The sequence below is a fragment of the Desmodus rotundus genome, chromosome 3 (assembly GCF_022682495.2).
Source record: "Desmodus rotundus isolate HL8 chromosome 3, HLdesRot8A.1, whole genome shotgun sequence".
In the NCBI taxonomy this organism is placed as follows: domain Eukaryota; kingdom Metazoa; phylum Chordata; class Mammalia; order Chiroptera; family Phyllostomidae; genus Desmodus; species Desmodus rotundus.
The window spans coordinates 81,107,463-81,128,784 of NC_071389.1; the positions used below are offsets into that span (position 1 = coordinate 81,107,463).

At 35.7% G+C, this 21,322-nt stretch overlaps 1 protein-coding gene across 1 annotated transcript in view; it reads right to left on the reverse strand.

Moving 5' to 3' along the window:
- Positions 1 to 5,281: 5,281 nt before the first annotated feature.
- Positions 5,282 to 21,322, reverse strand: part of TMEM170B (transmembrane protein 170B) — a 36,905-nt gene continuing 20,864 nt past the window's right edge. Inside the window, exons 2-3 of the mRNA XM_024565424.4 lie at positions 20,962 to 21,132; positions 5,282 to 10,190 (exon numbers count right to left, since the gene is read on the reverse strand). Coding sequence (XP_024421192.2) covers positions 10,060 to 10,190; positions 20,962 to 21,132 — 302 coding nt within the window. The 3' untranslated portion in view covers positions 5,282 to 10,059. The remainder of the gene's footprint in view (positions 10,191 to 20,961; positions 21,133 to 21,322) is intronic.

Consider the following 21,322-nt stretch of genomic DNA (forward strand, 5'->3'; position numbering starts at 1 on the left):
AAATGGAATCTAGCTGACTTTGAAGTAAAGGAATCTAAACTTCCACCAAAACTTGGGGCAAAACCTAGAACTACATCATCCTCCCATGTGCGCACAATGAACAAGAGGAGCCCATGGGGCAGAGTAGAGGATTTGCTGCACGCACCCGCTACCTACCACATGAAATACTATCCCCATTGACTGATGAGGAAAAGTGGGAATCCCGGGAGTGAAATAACCTGGCCAAGTTCAAGTACGAGATTGCAGAGCAGGAATTTAAAACCGTCTCATAACTCAGCGAGGTTGATTGTGTCACGTTGGTTTTCCTTTTTATCCCAAGTAGACCAAGAATATAACTAAACATCACTAAAGTATAAACCACTGCATTAGATAAAAGCCACTACGTATTGAGTCAGAATGACAGATGTAAGGAAAACACATAAATCAAGGTCCAGATTAATGAATGACTTATCAAAATCATACAATTAATGTCATTTTCTGATTTGTAAACAAACCTTGAACACTGTATTTTAACATCCTTTGGAGGGTTAAATTTGTTAGTGATAACATGAACAAACTCTTGACTTTAATTTCCTAGTGTGTATTTTTATCAGAAAAAAAAGGTAACATTAGATGTATCCTATGGAAATGAAGTACAAACTGAGTTAACTAAGGTTCTTAGGTAAGAATGGCCAAGACCACAGAGAAGTAAAACAGAACCACTGCACCATCTAGTGGTGAAACTGTTGCTTTGCAATAAAACCACCTGATGCAATTTTATTTTGTAAACCAGTGTGAGCTTGAAGAATGGTCATAGAAATTGGCCAAAAGAAAAGTGTCTGATGACAATGAGCAATAGAAAATTAAGGGCAGGTGAACAGGAACAGTGGAACGGGATAGATTCTTCAGTTGAGGTTCCATCAGAAGCTGGAGGTGAATCCAAATTTTACTCCTCACAGATCTGCCATAGGTCCTATTTACTTTTCTGTATGTCCTAAAATTTTAGGTACCCTTTTATGAATTAACAGTTCAACCCTAAAACAGAGATAACGTAAGTACCTATTCAGTAAGTGTGACTAAAACTCATTCTCCATCATAAAGTTCAGTGTAGGACCTGAGCCTCTTTCTTCTAGATTGCTTTTCCCTCTTACACAGATGGCAATAAATCAGGAATCCAATGTTTACTTCAGTGCTCAGTAAATATAATACCCAGAGAGATTACCTGTTACAAAAACATTACAAAAACATTACTTCAAGAGTCAAAGGTAATAGAATCATAACAGAAATTTTCTTTATAATCTGAAGATTTATATTTTGTTCAGGAACTTTTTCAGACTCATGGTCAAGAAGAAAATGTTTAATAATTTTATAATTCTATGATTGAAAGTTACCTAGAAAGAAGGAAACACATTTCAATTTAGTAATTACATGAAATGTCAATACACAGGGCCTGGCAGAAGGAAGGCCTGCTTGAGTGTGGTTGGTAGGGTAATAATGTGGGTGTAATAATTTATAGCTTTAATTTGAACATTTCACCTAAAATGTCATATGGTGTGCTTGAGTGTAATATTGTTATGTTACAGAATTACATGCTTATGATTTTGTAATAAAAGATTTTGTAATTAAAAAGGGGTGTTACTTGTGCCAGCCGCTGTATGTGAAAAAACATGTACTTCCATTTTGTTTGCGCGAGTTTTAAAGTTAAGCTAGTCTTTATCCCAGCAGGCCTGTAACACTTTGAGTGGCTCGTTCTGTCAGCCCCAACTTTTTCTCAGACAGAATAGTTAAGCCTAGTTGGGTACCTAGACATTCCTTAGAAATCCTTAACAAATATTTAAAATATGCATAAATTTGAAAATACAAATCCAGAGGTGATCATTTTTCAAATCCCAATAATTTCTTTTGATCTTCAATAATGAGGTCTTATCCCATTACAGGTAAGATCTCCCAGAACGGTCTGTAGAAACCAGCATGGCATAGTGGGGGTTGGGGGAGCACAAGTAAGAGTAAGAAAACCCTAATTTAGAATTATTAGCTATGTGACCTTGGGAAGTTTCTCGCCTTCTGTGACTCTAAAATTCTTCTCTGTAAAGTAGGATAAAATATTTAACTCAACGTATTACCGTAAGTATTAGAGAACACATACGAAGTGTCTAACAGTAGTTATTTATTATTAAAAGCAATCGTCTGCTTTTCAAAACAATAACTCTTAGAAGTAGATGCATATGTTGCCTAGGACTGGTCCAAAGTAAAACTACAAACCAGACCAAGTTTGTCTTTCAGATTTCATAATTAACCTTTCAGCACTGCCTTCCGAACCTGCATGTAAAACTGCCCGAGAAACTGATGAAAGGCTAGGAGAAAAGATTTGAGTTTACACAGAAAGAATTGAGAAGATATGTCATCAAGAATCAAATACCCCATAAAACTTTTAAAGACAGGTTTATTTATATATAAGTGCATGAAATTGAATACAGAAACTTTATTAAAATACTGTATATTACAAATTTTAATCCAATAAAGTCTGCGTTATGACATTTAAGTGCTGGATTCACTTTTAACAGTTGTTCTGTGTGTATCAGTAGAATCACCCTGTATGTTACAAAGAAGACCACCACCTACGGACCTCAGAAATGGTCCTGTGATTAGACAGTGGATGATATTAATTGTGCATCTTTTTTTAAGCAATGAATTGGAACCTAGAGCTTGTCTTTGCAGACCAACTTTCTATAATCAAAAATAACTTGCATATGTTTATTGCTGCCCTTTGAAGAGATGAGTGGTAAACATGATTTAAAACAAAGATCCACATCTCTAAGGCTAACCTGATGCTTACCACAGTTAAAATAATTAAAATTCACTGCAAAATTTGAGTTATCCAGGAAACTATGTTATGTACACAATGAGATTTGTACATGAATTGGGAAATTAAAAAATTGCTTATATAAAATTAAAAATCAATAGTATACAATATTTACAGTTTGTTAGGTATTATACATAAACATAGTTTTTAAAAAATAATCCTTCAAAATTAAACTGTATTATGTAAACATGCAGTACATATTCTTATACAGTGTAGTTTATAGTCTTAACAGAAGGGAACCCGTGCTCACCTAACGGGGGCCATCGTCAGACCCACCCCCGCGTCTGTGCGCTGCCCCTCCCACACTTCCTCCTCCCGTCGTTAAGCTTCACAGTACATTAAGTAGTTTGATAGCAAAAATAAATCCCTGATGGTAAACGTATTTCTAAAGGTTACGTAAAGTGTCTGCCCTTGTACTACGATATAAAACTAGCGCTGTTTTTACTAGCATCTCTAGTTCACAACAAAATTAAATTTTAAAATCCCACTTTTAACTGTTTTGACTATATTTTTCTCCATTTCAAACTTACTTAAAAAAACACAGAGAAAAGGAGACAAATACAACCTGAAAGTGCAATGAAAGCAGTTGTCATCTGCCGGTGCCAACAGCAAAGGAACTGATCTTTATTAAACCACAAGGAGTCATTTCACTTGCACCGTTCCTTAACTCTGAACCCTCATGAACAGGCCAATCCTGAATCTTACCAGGTTCACATTGGAAAAATATCTTAACTTCCAAGGTACTAAGACATCATTAAGCTTTCAAAAACGGGTTACTAAATGATTTATCAGTGGTCTGAGAGTTAACAAAATTTGAAAGTCTTTTAATTTTGATCAGGTAAAGTATATTTTTGCTATTTAAATAAATACATTTTAGTTGGTAAACTTCAAAATAAAATTGATTCCTTCATCCCAGAATGACTGGAGTCAGGAGTTAATACTTTATGGCAGAATCATATGAATTTTACCAAGTTATGCAACTAAAATAAAAAAATACTGTGGATTTCGTACGTTCATTGAAACATGCAGAGCTCATGTGTTTGCAACACGCCAGATTTTTAAAAAATTCCTCCACCATAAATGTATCCAATATCACAAATACTAAGAAAGTATCAATAATTAGAATATCGACTCATCCACTTTTGAAAGTAAACCATTTTTATTACTATTCAAACAGGTGCCTCTATTTTGCTTTCTGTGGAGAAAACTTTTAAAATGTTCCTTCCCAGAGACACTTAGCGATGATGTGCAAACACACTAACTTAAAAACAAAGGAAACCTTTCTTGTCTGTAATACCATCGAGTTAACATTCATTTACACAGGGCTCTAAAAAAGTGATGCTTTTAGAAATTGCCAACACGTAAGATATCTAGGAGAAAAGGGTTACTGTTATGGTAATTATGCATTATAGTTCCTCTTTCTACAGGTTCACATGACACCACTTTCCAGTTTCAGTTACATATCTCAATGCATCCCCCACGGGGAGGCAGTCGTGTTTCCAGTGAGGGGGGATACCTATGGATGGGTGCAGTACGGGATCTAAAAAATATGTGAGAGGTCCATGCTCTCTTGACTTGCCTGTAGTATCTATTTTTCAGTAAGATTATAGTTGCATAACCATAAGGTGTTAAGCACATTCTCTTCAAAACCAGCAATTCTGATTCTATTGGTAAGCTGTACATATGTTTAAACCATAACATATGACATCTGTATGGAAAGGGGAGGGCGATTTTTAAGAAATGGCTAAAGTAGTCATTAAAATCAAGAAAGGGTTGTTCTAAGTGACTTCAATATATGTGCAACGAATGTAAAGAATGTGCAAATGAGTCTTCTAAACGCAGGAAAGTGATCGTTACAGTTCACAGTTCAGTTCACTCAGAAATCTGGGTGTGTCCACTAATTTAATAAAGTATTAACTGATACATTTCCACATTTACTGAAAATACTGTATATGTTAAGCACTACTTCCTCCAAACAAATTCACAGATACATTTTTAGATAATTGATTCAGCACCCTGCTCAAAAACATTGTATTGCCTACACTGAACAGAGATCCTTAACTTAGAAGGGCAAACCTACCACCACCACACACAGAAAAGAAATAATGATTTCAAAATGCTTTGTAGAAAGTTGGCTCACAGAGAAAGAAACAGCATTTTGCACACACAGTACACATACTCACACAATGTAGTTTATATTCTTAATGCAAGGGGTCAAACTGTCCACATACTGCAGGGTACTTCATCGGGTACCCCTGTGTTGTGTGTTACCCCTCCAACGTGCAACCCCTCTTTAAGCTTCCCTCTGCTACAAAATGCTACCATGTTTGAAAATTTTTAATCAAATAATGTCCTTTTTATCCTGGAGAGTTTCCCCCTCAGATGTTATAAAAAGGACCGACAGTTAGCAGGGGTATCAAACTCATTTTCACCGGGGGCCACATCAGCCTGGCGGTTGTCTTCAAAGGGCCGAATGTAATTTGAGCACTGCATGAATGTCACTACTCCTTAACTAGGGGCAAGGAGCTCGGCGCTGCCACTGGGTAGAAACAAGGTGCCGGGCAGGATAAAACAAGGTGGAGGGCCGGATTTGGCCCTCAGACCTTGTGTTTGCCACCTGAGTTGAGGGAAATTAGAAGACTGTTTGATTACTAGTCAATTTTAACCACTGAGATTCTCACCCTGATTATTAAAAGAAAGAGCAATTTACCCAGTTACTCAAGTGTTGCCAAACTTCTCTGCAATCTGGGCCTACTAGAGTTCCTTCAGTGACTTTCCACACTCTTTACACCTTAAAAACAAACAACTCCTTGAAGAGATTCCCATTAAAATTTTCTGAGAGGAAAAATTGTAATAGTTACTTGTTGAATTACAAAATGGACATAAATTAAAAATAACAGTATTTTTTAAGTTAAAAAAATACAAGGAAACAAACAACTAGACCTTAGTTACGCACCTTGGACCATAGAGTGAAGGACTAGGTAGCCAATGAAGCCCAGTTCTCTTTCCCTACAGAATGTACACTACACCGTGAAGCCAACACCCAGGGTGTGGAAGAGGGGTGGACAACAGAGGAGACACTCCATCCCTTAAACAAGGCAAGTAGTAGAGATTCAGTGAGTGTTCGCTGAATGAATCCAAAGGAAGAAGCAGGGTAAGGTAAAGGAGTAAATGCTGGCTGCCTCTACCCTTTTCCTATTTTAACCTGTGGTAAACACAACCTATCATTTAATCCTGATTGCGCTGGCCATTTCCACCACCACCAACTCCTAAAAATGCTCTTAGATAAGTATCTTGTTGATTTGAAAAATAAAGAGGAGGTAAAGGAAGCAAGATTGTAAGAGAAATAATTTTAATGTTTCCTTCTTAAAATATATATAGGGAAAATGTAGAAATGAAAGAAAATACATGAATTTTTCAAAACATAATTACTATTGCAAAATGTAATTTTAAAAAATTCTACTGACTATCAATCATTTATTGTCAAACATTTACTGTTTTGCCATTCATAAACAAAAGTCAACAAGTAACGGCCTGGATTCAAATTCACGTCTTTGGTTTAGATTCTAGTATCCTCCTCACACTGCCGCAGCAATGCTCTCTCAGCTACTGAAACTCCAGTAGTTGGTGGGTGAACTGGAAATATCAGAATCTGGGGGCGGGGTGCAGGGGAAAGGACTTGAACTCTTAAATAGAATTAGGAAGCAAAATGTTGTCCCAATCTTTTTAGGATTTGAAACCATCTTGCTGGCTCTTGGTGAACTCAGGGCCGGCATCCTTTCTCAGTCATCCTTGTACTTCCTATAGAAAAAGCTCAGTATCACACTTTGTACTTAGCAGATCGAAAGTACTTTCAAAGTTGAATTCGATGGTCTGTAAGTGTCAGCTTGGGCATATTAACATGGCAACTCCACACTCTTCATCTTAATGCAAGTACTCTAGAGAACTCTTCCAGTATGTTCTTTGAGTTTAAATTACCCCTGTGCAGTACATCACAGATACATGATATACAAGGCAGCTAATTTCTTTATTTCTCACTTAAAGTACAAATAAAATCCTTACACTCTTTAGGGCAGTGGATATACTAAATGCCACAAGTACTAAGACAGGACATTGGGTAACAAACTGTAACACTGTTTGGTGAACATTAAGATCTAAAATAAGAATAATTGAGCTGCAAGCACTGAATATAGCCATCATTTAGGACTTTCCTTATTCTAGACAACCAGTGGAATCATCCCACGGAGTGATTACTTGCATCGTCTCCATTTAGAGGTTTTAAGCATTATTTGTGGTTAGATAAGGCCCCTTGACTAAACTCTGATCTATAGATATTTCTAACCAGTATGTTAAAAAATAATTAGTTTGGGCATATAGGAGTCTCTTCTTTGGGGAATTGATTTCACTGTCACCAATATTTTACTAAACATTTTTTTTAAATAAAGAAGTGTAAACTACAGAGGATTTTCCCTGTCCTTCCTGCATTTATCACACAAAAAAAATCACAGACACATTTTAAGAAGGTGTAACACAAATACATCAATAAGGGCTTTTGTCATATCAAAAATGAGCATCTCCAGCACTATTAACCTCCCCCAAAACTCCCCAAATTAAAAAATCTCAAACATCCTCATCTATTTAAAAGATCATTCAACTGAACAAATTCTGCATAAGAACATGAACATGTTCACTGAACAAAAGCTTTCCAATTCAACTGTATTCGCATAGCAGCTTTATATATACGTATATAATGATATATATGTGTGTGTAAATATATATCATTAAACTTGTCTCCATAAGAGAACCACTAACTTAAAAAAAATCTCAGCATAGAAATAGCTATTAAGATAATATCTTCAATTCACACTGTTCAACTGTATTTCAAAACATCAAAAGAGTGACAGTTGCACAAAATCCCAATGGAAATAGCTGAAAACAGCAAAGAAACCAAAAAATTCCCCCATATGTTAAAAGTACACATACATACAATTCATAATGTAAAGCAACTTGATAATGAGATTAGGACACTCTACAAATTAATTATGAACCATCCAATTATATTCCCATTTTAGAGTGAAAACAGGAGTTTAAATGTCTTTGGTCCACACATTCATACATTTATGTACCCAAGTTATTTTCTCCTTGATTTTGGATTCTGAACCACATGCTCCATATTACCTAACCATGATAACTTTCTTAAATCATAACATAACCATAATTAAAATATCCATCTTGTGCATCTTCAATGTGTTATTGGTAATTACTATCAAAGAATGCAAACACTTTAAATTATTGACAGAATAGCCAAAGTAAAGAAAGAACACTGAATTCAAGTCTAACAGAAAAGGAGAAATCAAACTGATTTGGAAAATGTATGCCTAAATTTAATTTGGAAAACATCAAAAATATAAAGAATACATCAAAGTAATTTCAGGGTTATACGTAATTTAAAATCAATTTTAAAATCAACGATCTCTAGGAATGCATAGCTGCTAATTGGTTTTTTTAATCAAATTTCTAAGTCACAGCATTAGAAAGTACTGATGAAAGTACCAACCACCCCCCTGCCCCCACCAATTCTTCACTGTTCTTTGTTTTTATGGGGTATTTTTGTTTTCTTGGGGTTTGTTTGTTTTGTTTGGTAAAGGAAAAGTGGTGTGGGTAACAAAGGTCTTAAATTTGAATGGGACCCAATAGAAACCTACTTTTTACCATATCAGGTTATAAACCAGCAAGGCTAGAGTGTGCAGATTATTTTTTTGGATTGTCCTTAACTCATATTCTCTGCAATGGCTACTCCTTTAAATTAGCACATTTTAATTGTACTTGGTACTAAAAAAGTGTCATAGAAGTTAAACCAGGTTCTCTTTCCCTTACTTCCTGCACTCTTAAAAATAAGTATAGGTTGCCATAACCTTATCTTAAAATATTTTATACTGAGGGCTTTTTCATTTTAATAAATGTCATCACATTCTAATAAGCTTAAATAACAGCATAAATCAAAAACTGAACAACTAAAATGAAACATTCAAATATAGTTCAGTACTGTTTTGATACATTGAGAATAACTGCCAAATTTTAAAATTATTTACTAAATTCTCCAATTCTTAGTGAAAGCATGTTACCACATATCCAAAGTAAGATAGTTTATTAATCTCCCTATATAACTTACTGTTACTTATCTACAAATGAGGCTTTTTGTTTTCACAGCCTAATTTAGGCCACTCTTAAATATAGTTAGTACTCCAGAATGAAAGATTGTTTACATTTTGTCAAAAATCAAGACATATGCAACAAGTAATATAATCCCACTGAGATACTAATTATAAAGATGTTTTCTCCACAAGATACAAGGCAAAAACTTTCTTTAAAAGGGTCAAAGAACATGCATTTCAGACTTCTAACAAAATTTCTAAGAAGATTTTCAAATTATATTTTTATGACACACAAACACAGTCAATGTGTGTTACCCATAAAGGTTTTGAGTTTGTACCAACAGAACATTTATATATGAGGGAAACTATCAAAAGACTGTTATTTAAGTCAGTGAAAAGGATGCACCCTATAGATCTACTTTGAGTCCTTAAAAGAGTTCAGCTAGTTTTCCATTAAGTATTATTTTCCACACAAATTATAAATAACAATGCCTAAACATATTACAGCCCTAAATCCCAGAAACGTTCAACAATGGAAATCAAATAATTTACCTCATAGTAAATGACTCAGTATTCAGCACTCATACAGGACTTAGCGTTACAAAACAAAAACCTCACTACATTACCCGAATTCCTGTCAAACATGGTCACAGCACTCATCTACATCTACACTTGCAAAGTGTCACATGATCAATGTATAAAAAAAGAGTTTGGCACATATATCAATTCTTCAAAATGTCCCTGTAACTTAAACACAACACTGTTAAAAATGATGATTCAACACCAATGTTAACCTGATTGGCAGCTAAACAAGGTGCTTTTGCTTGTAGCTTCTCATAGTGTAATTCGCCTTGCCTGGGAGGGAGGCACGTAAGGTGCAGTGCGGTAGTGCAATCGCTTGAACACCAGAGGGCAATCTTTCCACACAGCTCAAGGCCTTACTTTCCGACCTGCTCCTTCCAAGATTCTTGCGGAACTTCATTTCCACTTGCTAACAGTGCCATTTGCAGAGAATCTGTACATCTGTTTCTTTATGCGAAGTAAGTCATGTCCACGGAAACCTCAAAGGGTGGCGAGGATCCTTGAAAAGGAGATGATCAACGTCAGTACCGTCTGTCCAACGCCCCACACCAGCGCTTCCAAGGGGGCCATGTTCTTCCCTGCCACTCTGTAAATGCCTGCTACAGCTGCACCTGCGCGAGAAAGGCGGCAGAGAAACAAAACAAAACACATTCACTCGTTTCACAGCGCACTGCAGGGTTTTAACTTAAGATCTCTTTGCATTTTATGAAAACAGAGTGAGTCACTGATCATTCTCATCTTATAAATTTTCTCTGACAGAGTTTCCTCGTGGTTGGTAAAAGTTACACTTAACCATACTACACTTAGGTGATTGAGAAACATGTTTTTCTGCTTCTCAGCCTTTTGGCTAAGATCAAGTGAAAAACATGCTTTTCTATTCAACTACAAAATACATATTTATTCTACATGTTGCTTGCTTGACACCAAATATGTTCATTAAAAGTAAATAACTCATTACTGTATATAATCTCTCTCCCGGGCATTGAATTAGCCATAATTCATCAGCACTTTATAAATACATGTATATAACACAATATATTGGTAATTATAAATGATGATACAAAAACTACACAATCTAATAATGTAACTTCTAAATGATTAGAGAAAATTTTAATATTACTTTATTTCTTTAAGTGAATTATTAAATGTCATATAAAATAACAGAATATTTGACAAATTCACTTCACAATCTATCGTATAAAGTTTTTTGTTAAGCTCTTTAATAAAGCATGCGGCTGTGAGGTTGTTTGGAGACCACTATGGTGACATCTAATGAAAATGGAACATGAACTTGACACGTTTTAGGAAAGTGTTTAGATAACGTGTACTTTCAAAACTGAGGAGACCAGTTACAAGGAGTCAGAGCCCACCTGACTCAACACTTCACCTTGTTAATATAGCGCATGTAATGATGTGGCATCTAAGTGGCTGATTTTAAAAGCGCCTTCAGAAATCATAAAAAAAGAAACATTTAAGTTGTAGTATGCCATCTCACAGACTGAGAGGGCCTTAGAACTCTTTTTCTAGAAAAAACTGTCTGCATCTCCTAGAATGGTCAAATGTAGAAATAAGAACAGAGATAAATTATTTGAAGACACTGGATTTAGTTATTTGACAGATAAATCTATTTATAACATTTAGCTAAGAAATTCTTTAGTTCATTTAAAATACCCCAAATAAAAATTATTGTATTCCTATATTAGAGATATACAGGGTCCGGCTGAAGTAAGGCTTGCTTGAGTGTGGTTGGTAGGGTAATAATATGGGTGTAATAATTTATAGTTTTAATTTGAACATTTCACCTAAAATGTCATAGGGTATGTGATATTATGTTACAGAATTACATGCTTATGATATTGTAATAAAAGATTTTGTAATAACAAAGGAGCATTATTTGTGCCAGTCCCTGTATATGGGAAAAGCAAATTATTAATCTAAACCAACGGCTTTCATATGCATGTTTTAAGAAGGAAACTAAATGTACAGAGAATTTACTGCATACTATGTATCTTGATAGGGACTTTACAATATTACATTATTTAAGTATCATACCACCCCTAAGTATTATTAGCTAATTTGAAGATGATAAAAAGAAGTTGAGAGAGGTTCAATTGCTAGCCCAAGGAATTATGTATAGTACATACAAGATCTGGAATTCCAGTCCAGGTTAATCTAGCCACAAATCCCCTAATTATTCTATCATTGCATATTTACACTAAGTGAAAAAGAATACAAAGAATTCTAAAATTAATAAAGTAACTGATAATCATCTCAATATTAAATAAAACTCCTAATGGCACCAAAATTTTACTCAATCAAGTAAGAAGCTTCATTTGTATAATTGGTCATATCCTAGAATTTTAGAGTTGGATGCCATTCAAAAAAAATTTTAAAGATCCCATGCCTTCTGTGTTTTCAGATATTGTGCTAAAATAAACCCAAGAAAATACTGTTTTTATAGGGATTTACCCTAAATTTCCATGACTGTCTTCAATTTTTAAAACCACAATTTGGTCTCCGTATTTCCAGGCCTAAGTTTAAAAAAATGATCCTAGAAGTAAAAAATCTACCCAATTATTAGCCCAGGCTGCCTGGGAAACAGCAAACAAATCTGTCACTTCAAAGTCACAGACTTATGTATGGTTACGAGCACGGGTTCTGGAGGTAGAGTCGCGGATTAACATCCAAGTTCCACTACCCAGCAGCTGAGTTATACTAGGCAGTCACTTAATTAATCTCTTTGTGCATCGCTTCCTCAACTGTGAAATAGGTGGGTGTGAAGATTAAGAGATAGTTCTCCGAAAGTATGTAGAATAATGTCTGGTCCTAGTATGTACTCCAATTTTGATTAGCAGTCATCGTGGTAGTAAATGATAAAGATTTTTCCTATCAGTGATTCACCATTCAATAAGCGGTGTTAGAACAACTGGGAAGAAGTAAATTTAGGTCTCTACTTCATACCCTTCCCCAAAATGAGTTTCAGATGGATTAAAGAACTAAATGTTAAAAACAAAACTACAAATGTAAACTTTAAAACATAAGAGACTATGTTTATTATCCTAGGAGGTCAGTTTAAGACTGCACATAAAAAAAAACAGCATAAACCATAACCAGATTTGAATATAAGAGATAGACTAAAAAAATACTTGCTATATGTGTAACAAACTGATGATCGGTATCCAGAATACACTCACTCATATATGCACACACACACAAAAACCAATGCAGCATTTTTTGTAATAGCAGAAAAATAAAAAAGCAAAAACCCCAATGTCCATCAAAAAATATATAGATATACATGAACTGACCAAAAATCATTATACAATAGATACAACATATATTCTCTACCAGTACACACATGCATGTGTACATGTATATAAGTACACATATGTGTATGTATGTATGTATGTAATGTAGAAACAAAAATCTGGGGACACATAACCAAACTGGAAATAGGATTATATCTGTGAAGAGCACTGGTTTAGGAGTGCTAGTCAAAAGAGACCCCTGCCTTATCCATGTTTTAAATTTAATATAAAGAAAAGTTATATGCAATATATAGATAAATCCTTCATCTACAGCTTCAGTTTCTGTGATTCCAGTTACCCGTGGCCAATGGTGGTGTGAAAATATTAAGTTGAAAATTCCAGAAACAAACAATTCATAGGTTTTCAACTGCATGCCCTTCTGATAAGATCTCACGCCATCCTGCCTGGGATGGGAACCAGGCGCTCTTCGTACGCTAGTCCCTGAGTAGCCTTCTCGATGATCAGACCCACTCATGTGGTATCATGATGCTTGTGTCTGAGTAATAACCCTTGTATTACTTAATAATGGCCCCAAAACACAAGAGTAGTGATGTTGCAATTTGAAAATGGCAAAGAGAAGATATAATGTGCTTTCTTTAAGTGAAAGGTGTGTATGTATAGAAAAAAACATAGTATATTTTAGGTTTGGTACTATCCTCAGTTTTAGGCATCCACTGGGGGTTTTGGAACATATGATCCATGAATAAGGAGTGAACCAATGTATTACTTATGTAATTAAAATTAATTTTAAAACTCTAACTTAATTTCCACATCAACTTGCCTAAATTTTCCTACAATTACAAGAAACTATCATTTTAAAAGGCCAGAATACCTTTCAATCCTATTTTCCAAACAAAAATACTTGTATACAGTGACAAAGTTCACTAAACTTTTGATTTAAAATAGCAGGAAATAAGTACACTGTAATCAGCAAATGTTTGTGGAAAAAGAAAAATTGTGTTAAAAGTCAAAATGTTTTTTATGTGATTAGAAGATGTTTATATTTATTATTTTTATTCCTTTGAAGTTTCAGGATTGGGGCTTAAATACTTTTGGCTTAAATGGAGGACCCACGAAATCAGTTGTGGGACATCTTCCATAGGCATGGAATTTAACTGGAGGTCAGGAGCCATGGAAAAGCACCCTGGGCAATGTGAGAAGGGAATAAGAGAAGGGCCTCAAGTAGAAGAGTGAGTACAGAAAACATTTCTACCTCAGTGTCATCTTCTTTTCCAAACAAGCTGACTCCTTTATTTAGTATGTAGCTATTTCGGTGAGGAGAAAATGGATTTCACTTTGGAAGGCCCTGATGTTTGAGGAAAAACAAACAAACACAACTACTAAACATCCCACTTTTCTTTCAAGGAACAGAGGACAAAAATATAGAGCCTATAAGGATGAGGGAAGAAAAAAGAATCTAAAACGGAAGAAAAACCACTGTAAACCTGCAGAATTTTCACAATCAAGGAAAACATTTAATAGTGTTACACAGAAGATAAAACCAATCGCCATTTACCTCCCAGTGGATAATCAGTTAGAAACCAAATTTCCAGTTACAACTTCCCTCCAAAAGAAGTAGGTTTAAAAAGTTCCCATGGCATCGCATCATTTCAGAACTGAGAAGCACTAGTCAGAAAACACTGTTCCAATGAAATTCTTAATCTAAAAATAATAATTTTGTGTGCCTATAAAATGATTTTGAGAGTAAAGCCATTAAACATTGAGCAGATATGAAAGAGCATTTACAAAAATCTACATAGATTATTTTTAAAAAAACCTCCCAAATATCCATCACTCAATTGAAGAAAAGAACATTACTATTTCCTTTGAAGATCCAGCCGTATCCCATTCCCTTTTTGAACTTGCTTTTTATCATTCATTTGCTTTTCTTCAGTTTACCACCTGTTTATATTAATAAAATATATATTATTTAGTTTTTTAGTAAGTACATTTTGTATACATTGATGATCTATCCTAGAATTTTTGGCTCAACATTAATGTCTGAAGGTACCCATGTTGTTGTATGTAGCTAAAATACATGCATTTTTACTGTTGAATAGAGTTCCAAGTATGGATATACTGCAGCTCATTTATGCAGTCCACTGCCAATGACACTTGTTTCTAGCCCTCGACAATGACAAACACTGCTTCTGTAAGCGTCCTTGTACATGACACCTGCACACATACGCAGTCAAGTTTCTCTGTGTCCTGTGGGTAAACACAGAGTGCCCAGTCCTATGTTAGAGGCATCTTCAACTTTCCTAGAAAATGCCAAACTGTTTTCCAAAGTAGTTCTACCAATTTATATTCCAGTCACTAATCCATATCCTTATCTTTTGTTTTCTAAAATTTTTGTCAATCTGGAAGGTGAGAGGTGTTATTTCTGTGATTAATTTGCATTTCATTAAGGTTTCTATTTCTATGAAATGCTTGTCAAATCTTTTGTCCATTTTTCAATTGGATTGTCTTTTTCTTATTTAATCCATAGGGTTTAAAAAATAATTTTGGATATTAATCTTTTACATTTATATGTATTAATATTTTGTGTTTTATTTTTTACTCACTTTAAAGTATATTTTGAGGCACAATAGTCAGCTGAAAAATTACAAACATTATGGTCATCATTTTCTTGGTGAAACGTGAGGCTAAATGGGTGGGAATGAGGAAGACAGAAGCAGGGTAGAGTGCTTGAGATAAATGGTACATGTTAGGAACTTCTGATAATTAGGAATAAGGAAAGATCCCAAAAGTATTCAGGGCTAGAGAAGACTGGTGCAGTGAAGATACAGGGGAGAAAGCAACACTGCTGAGTTGATCCGAAGGTGAGTAAAAAGACAAACCTGTAAGGACAAGGGAAACTAGGAAAAAAGTCGCCAGTGGACGTCAATATTCAGTGACAGAAAGTGCCTGCAGGGGGTACACCAATGAAAAGTGATTCGATTTGCCCTTCATATTTCTTGAGAGAAAAAATATATGAAGGTGAAGGCAGGTTTAGTTTTAGTAGTGTGTTGATTGCTACCAGTTTGTGCAGTGAGATCAGGGGTTTGGCAAACTAATCCGTAAGTCAAATCTGGCCCACCACCTGTTTTGGTACAGCAGGTAAGCTACAGATGATTTTTACATTTTTAAAGAGCTGGGGAAAATCAAAAGAAGAATACTATTTCATTATAAAGGAAAATTATATAAAATTCAATTTTTAGCACCCATAAATAGTGTTTTATTGGCACACAGCCAATCCCATTTCTGATACTGAGTTTTTTTGCACACCTAAAACAACATGCATGAGGTAAATGGGCCTGCACTTTTCTGCTCTTGTGTGGTCTTTACTTGTTCAGCAACAAGGTAACTGTGGCCTTGGTAAATAAGCTGTGCCCCCAGCTCTTACTCTTCCCATTTTCTGCAATAATTTGGATAAAACAGGAACTAACTTTCTTGGAAATTTGGTAGGTATCATCTGTAAACCCATTTGGCCCTGGAGTTCTTTTTAGAAAAGGAGTCCTCCACATTTTAATTGTTTAATAAGTTAAGAATCAGTGTTTCTGCTTTGTAATCTTTCATAAACTCAACATAGAAAACTTAACAGCATCTCTCTATACCGATAAAACTAAACAATGTAATGCAAAGAGATACCGCCCATGCACAGCAACCACAACACAATGAGTTTAGGAAATAACTTCATCAAAATATGCAACACTCCTTTGGAGAAAAACATTTTAAACTCCAACAAAAGACACAGAATTTGATCTGAAGAGAGATATATTACATGTTCTTAGGTGGGCTAATTTAAGATGCCATTCTTCTCATATTAATCTCTAAATTCAATTAAATCTCAATAAAAATCAGATGTACTTTTTGAGAAGCTCAATAGACATTTTTAAAAATTTACCTGACAGAACTGACATCCATGAACAGCTACGTTACCTTTGAGAAAAAACAGAAATGAGAGGGACCTAGCCCTATCAGATACTAAAAAATACAGGCATGCCCTCACCAGGTAGCTCAGTTGGAGCATCATCCTGTGCATCAAAGGGCTGAGGTTCTATTCCCAGTCAGAGCCCATGCCTGGTTGGGCTGCAGGTTCAATCCCTGGTCACGGTGTGTAAAGGGGGGAAGGGGGGGAGCAACCAGTCAATGTTTCTCTCTCTGTCTCTCTTCCTTCCTCGATCTCTAAAATTAATAAACATATCCTTGCGTGAGGATTAAAAAAGAAAGAAATACAGGCATACCTCAGAGATATTGTGGATTTGGTTCCAGCCTACTGCAATAGAGCAAATATCACAATAAAGCAAGTCATGATCTTTTTGCTGGGGGAGGGTTTACCTTCAACTGGTAAAATAATGCAACATCTGTGGAGTGCAATAAAGCAAAGCGTAATAAAATGAGATCTGCCTGTATTACAAAACCATGAGGATGAAAAAATGCAGCCTTACTCAAGAACACATAAAAAGATCAACAAATAAGAACAGAGTTCAAAGACATGTATGTACCTTGAGAACAAAATACACAAAAAGGTGAGGCCACCAATCGAAGAAGAAAAGTGTATTTTAGTGGCTGGTATGGTAAAACTTGACTTCCTCTGTGGGAGGGAAAGAAAAAGGCACCTGGAATTCTATCTAATACCAAATACAAAGGTAGACTTTAGACCAGGGGGAAAATTATGACCTGAATACCAGACATCAGTTTTTATATATAAAGTTTTACTTGGAAAAGCCATGCCTACTCATTTACATATGTCTATGACAAGTTTCATACTACAATGGCAGAACTGAATAGTTATGACAGAGACCATCTGGCCTGCAAAGTTTAAAATATCTACTATTTGGCCCTTTAAGAGAATACTTACTGACCAATACTTTATTCTCAATGAAGTAAAGACTTTAATATAAAAGGTAAAACTATAAAATTAACAGAAGAAAATATATCAGAAAATCTTCTGACCTTACTGTGGGGGAAAATTATTAAATAAAACTCTAAATTATAAACCAAAAGGCAAAAAGTCTTTTAGCTGATTGTGAAGAAATTAAGGATTTCTGCCCAATAAATAACATCATGGATAAAGGTGACTGGTAAAAGTCTGGAAGTTTTTGCAGATTCCAAAGCCAGTAAGAGAACAACGTCTCTAACATTTAATAACACCTGTAATTTAATAAGGAAACAGAACCGCAAAAGAAAAGTAGGCACAGAATTTAAAGAAGCAATTTGCAAAAAAGGGAATCTAAATATATAATAAGTATAGAAAGAGATGTTCTAATTAATTCAGTAATCAGAGAAATGCAAATTAAACCAACAACAAGATGTCACTTTATGCCTCGTCAAAACTAGACAGATATACAGGGCGGGGCAAAAGTAGCTTCACAGTTGTGATTATGTGAAACAGAGTCTATTCTTGTATCATTATTTATTAATCACTGTATTATTTTCCATACGAACTACAAACCTACTTTTGCCCCACCCTGTAAAATGTCACAATGGCATTGCACAGAAACCCAGTTTCTCCTAATTGTGGTATTATCTATACTAACGAAAATCGGAAAAATCACTCTATTCTGGAAGTAAAATCTAAGAAATAGCAAAATGCAGAGTCCAGCAGAAGTGACACCTGCTTCAGTGTGGTTGGTTGGGTAATAATATGGGTGTAAGAATTTATAGTTTTAATTTGAACATTTCACCTAAAATGTCATATGGTATTCTTGAGTGTGATACTGTTATGTTACAGAATTACATGCTTATGATTTTGTAATAAAAAGGGACATTATTTGTGCTGGACCCTGTATAACAGACAGATTATCTATCAATATTCTACCTCATTCAACAAAGATATATGAGAATCATTTGCTGCACTGAATGGACAGCTATAAGTGCTCTGATGCTCACAAATTACATGAAGAAAATTTAGTGAAATATTTACATTAGTTAGTTTTCTTAATTCAAGTGGTTGCAGGTCAGAAATTAGCCAGAATAAATTTAACTGTTTTATTGCTAACCTGGATACATACTATTTACTTGAAATTGTGTCAGACTTATATTTTCAAGGATTTTAAAATATAACATTGCAGTTTCTAAAATCATTGGCTTATTTTATTCTTGCCTGAGTTGAGAAGTAGGTAGTATATGCACATGTATCACTGAAATAAATGGAAGTAGAATGACATTTCTTTAAAATTTTTTTTAAATTGTACCAATAAACACACATACTACTTATGACTCTGGAACAAGCTGTTCCTTCTTCTTCCCCCCCCCTGTTCACTGTCCCACGATCACCACAGCGGCCCCCATCAAAACCACTGGCAGTCCCTTTCATGTCTCTCTGCATCCCACCAAAGTAAGTAAGTAATCACCAATTTGGGTTTTTTCCCCTGGGTCATAGTCTTAACATTAAGTCCTTTTCCAATCCACTGCCGCCACTCTAGTTCAAATCCCAGCCTCGAGGTTAAATTACAGTTATTGCCTCTTAATTCCTCTTCCTCCCTTTTTTCTTCCCCTCTTCTCTATCCTTTCTTTCTTCCTTTCCTCTGCTCTTCCTCCCCCACTACATCCGTCCACCTAACCAGTATTTTTTGAGTATGTCTTATATTCCAAATAGTGTTTTATTTTGGGGTTGCAGCAGTGATGAAAATAGATAAGGTCCCTGCTCTTCCAGAGTTTTCCCTTGGTTCCTCACATATATTCTATATTCAGCTCTAAAACACATTTTCCCATTGAACTGCTTTGCCCCTTGCCAACCCTATTCAAAAATATATATTTGTTTTCCACAGCCTGCAGCACTTTCCGGCTGGCTTTCCAAGATCCTCTAGGATTTGGCTCCATTCTGTCTTTCCAGCTGAATCTCCTACTATTTCACTATGCATTTGCTATGCTTCAGTTAACCTGGGAAGTTGTTTTGAACCTATGTATGGCAAAATGGATGAGGAACCCTATGATGAAGCTACAGGTTGAATGCAGCAACAACGACAAAAACCTAACACCAGATAACACACACACAAACTAAATAGCAAATGAAGGAGGGAAACAACAGGCTACTTCCCACAACCATTTTATGATTGTCTTAGTGCCACAGACATACCCAGAGACATGGGAACAGGGTTTTCCTCTCGAGACAAGGCATGCCAACCACTCTGGGAAATGGTGACTAAGGGTCACAGAAGGAGAGGCCTTAGAGCTATAGAAGAAAAGGACCTCCTCTCATCTCTGGGGCTAGGAGCCAACTAGAAAGTAAAAAGTCCTTTTTTGGAGAGTCTGAAAACAGACCCAGTGGTGGCAGTGGGCTGCCCCAGACATTTGGAAGCAGGCCAGGAGCAAAGGGCAACATAAGCCTCTGTTACTCAGTGGCACTGACAGAATCAGCAGCAGCACGGACAAGTAGCCAGTTTCCAGCAGGACCACAGTAAGGAAGCAGCTGTGGCACCCTCCATCTCAAGGTGCATCGAGAAGTTCTGGCTCCACTGGCACAGCAGAAACCAGAACTATTCTTTGAACCTAATGCTAGAGTTGGAGCCTACAGTGTTAAGAGGAAAGGGCCAGAGGGAATGAACCTGAAGGCTGGCATGAAATGCACATGAGGCAGCAAAGGAGAAACCTTGCAAATAGCTAGAGGACATCCAAAGTGACTAATTTCTAGTAGGCCTGGGGAGATTTGTATCATAAATTGGTATATAAGAAGGAAGTGCAATTTCATTTTGTAGTTATAGGCAGATGACATCACTGACCCAGGGGCTGTATTTTCACTCTTTTTAAGGACAGTTATCACCATCATATTTGCATGCCTATCCTTCTCTCTTATGAGATAGTGAGCTCCTTTAAAGCAGAAACCACACCCATTATAAGATACTTTTTCCCATGAATTGCTTTGCCCCCGTCAACTCTTACAAGTTTCTGCATTTCCCACAAAACATGATGAGTCTTCGCATAGAAGTACAAAAACTATTTCAATGAATAAATAAGCTGACCATTACCTTCTAGGTGAAGTGCGATTAGTGCTGAAAAGATGACATGTTACAATTACAGTAAGAATAACGTTACCAAAATCGTAAGTGCATATAAAATTCTGTCCTTAAACAAAACAAAATCAACTTACTAGTGATCATTGCTCCAGTTACAGAAGCCAGAAATCCGATGCTGACTGCAATGACAGAGATTACTCTCCCCTGCCTATGCCTCTGCAGCATCACAAACATCAACACTCCTGCAGCACCATGGACAAACAGAGAGGAGAAGAGAGCCCAGAGAAAGATCCAATACCACATCTCTGAAAGGAAAAGCACAGTGTTAATGATTCTCCTGAAAAACATCTTAGAAAATTCAATTTAACAAACTGTGAGCACCCATGGTTTGGAGAAGGTTAAATGAAATAATAGATATAAAAATGCCTAGCACTGTGCCTGACACATGCTAGTACTACATAAATTTTAACAATTATCATCATTGCTAATGTTTGA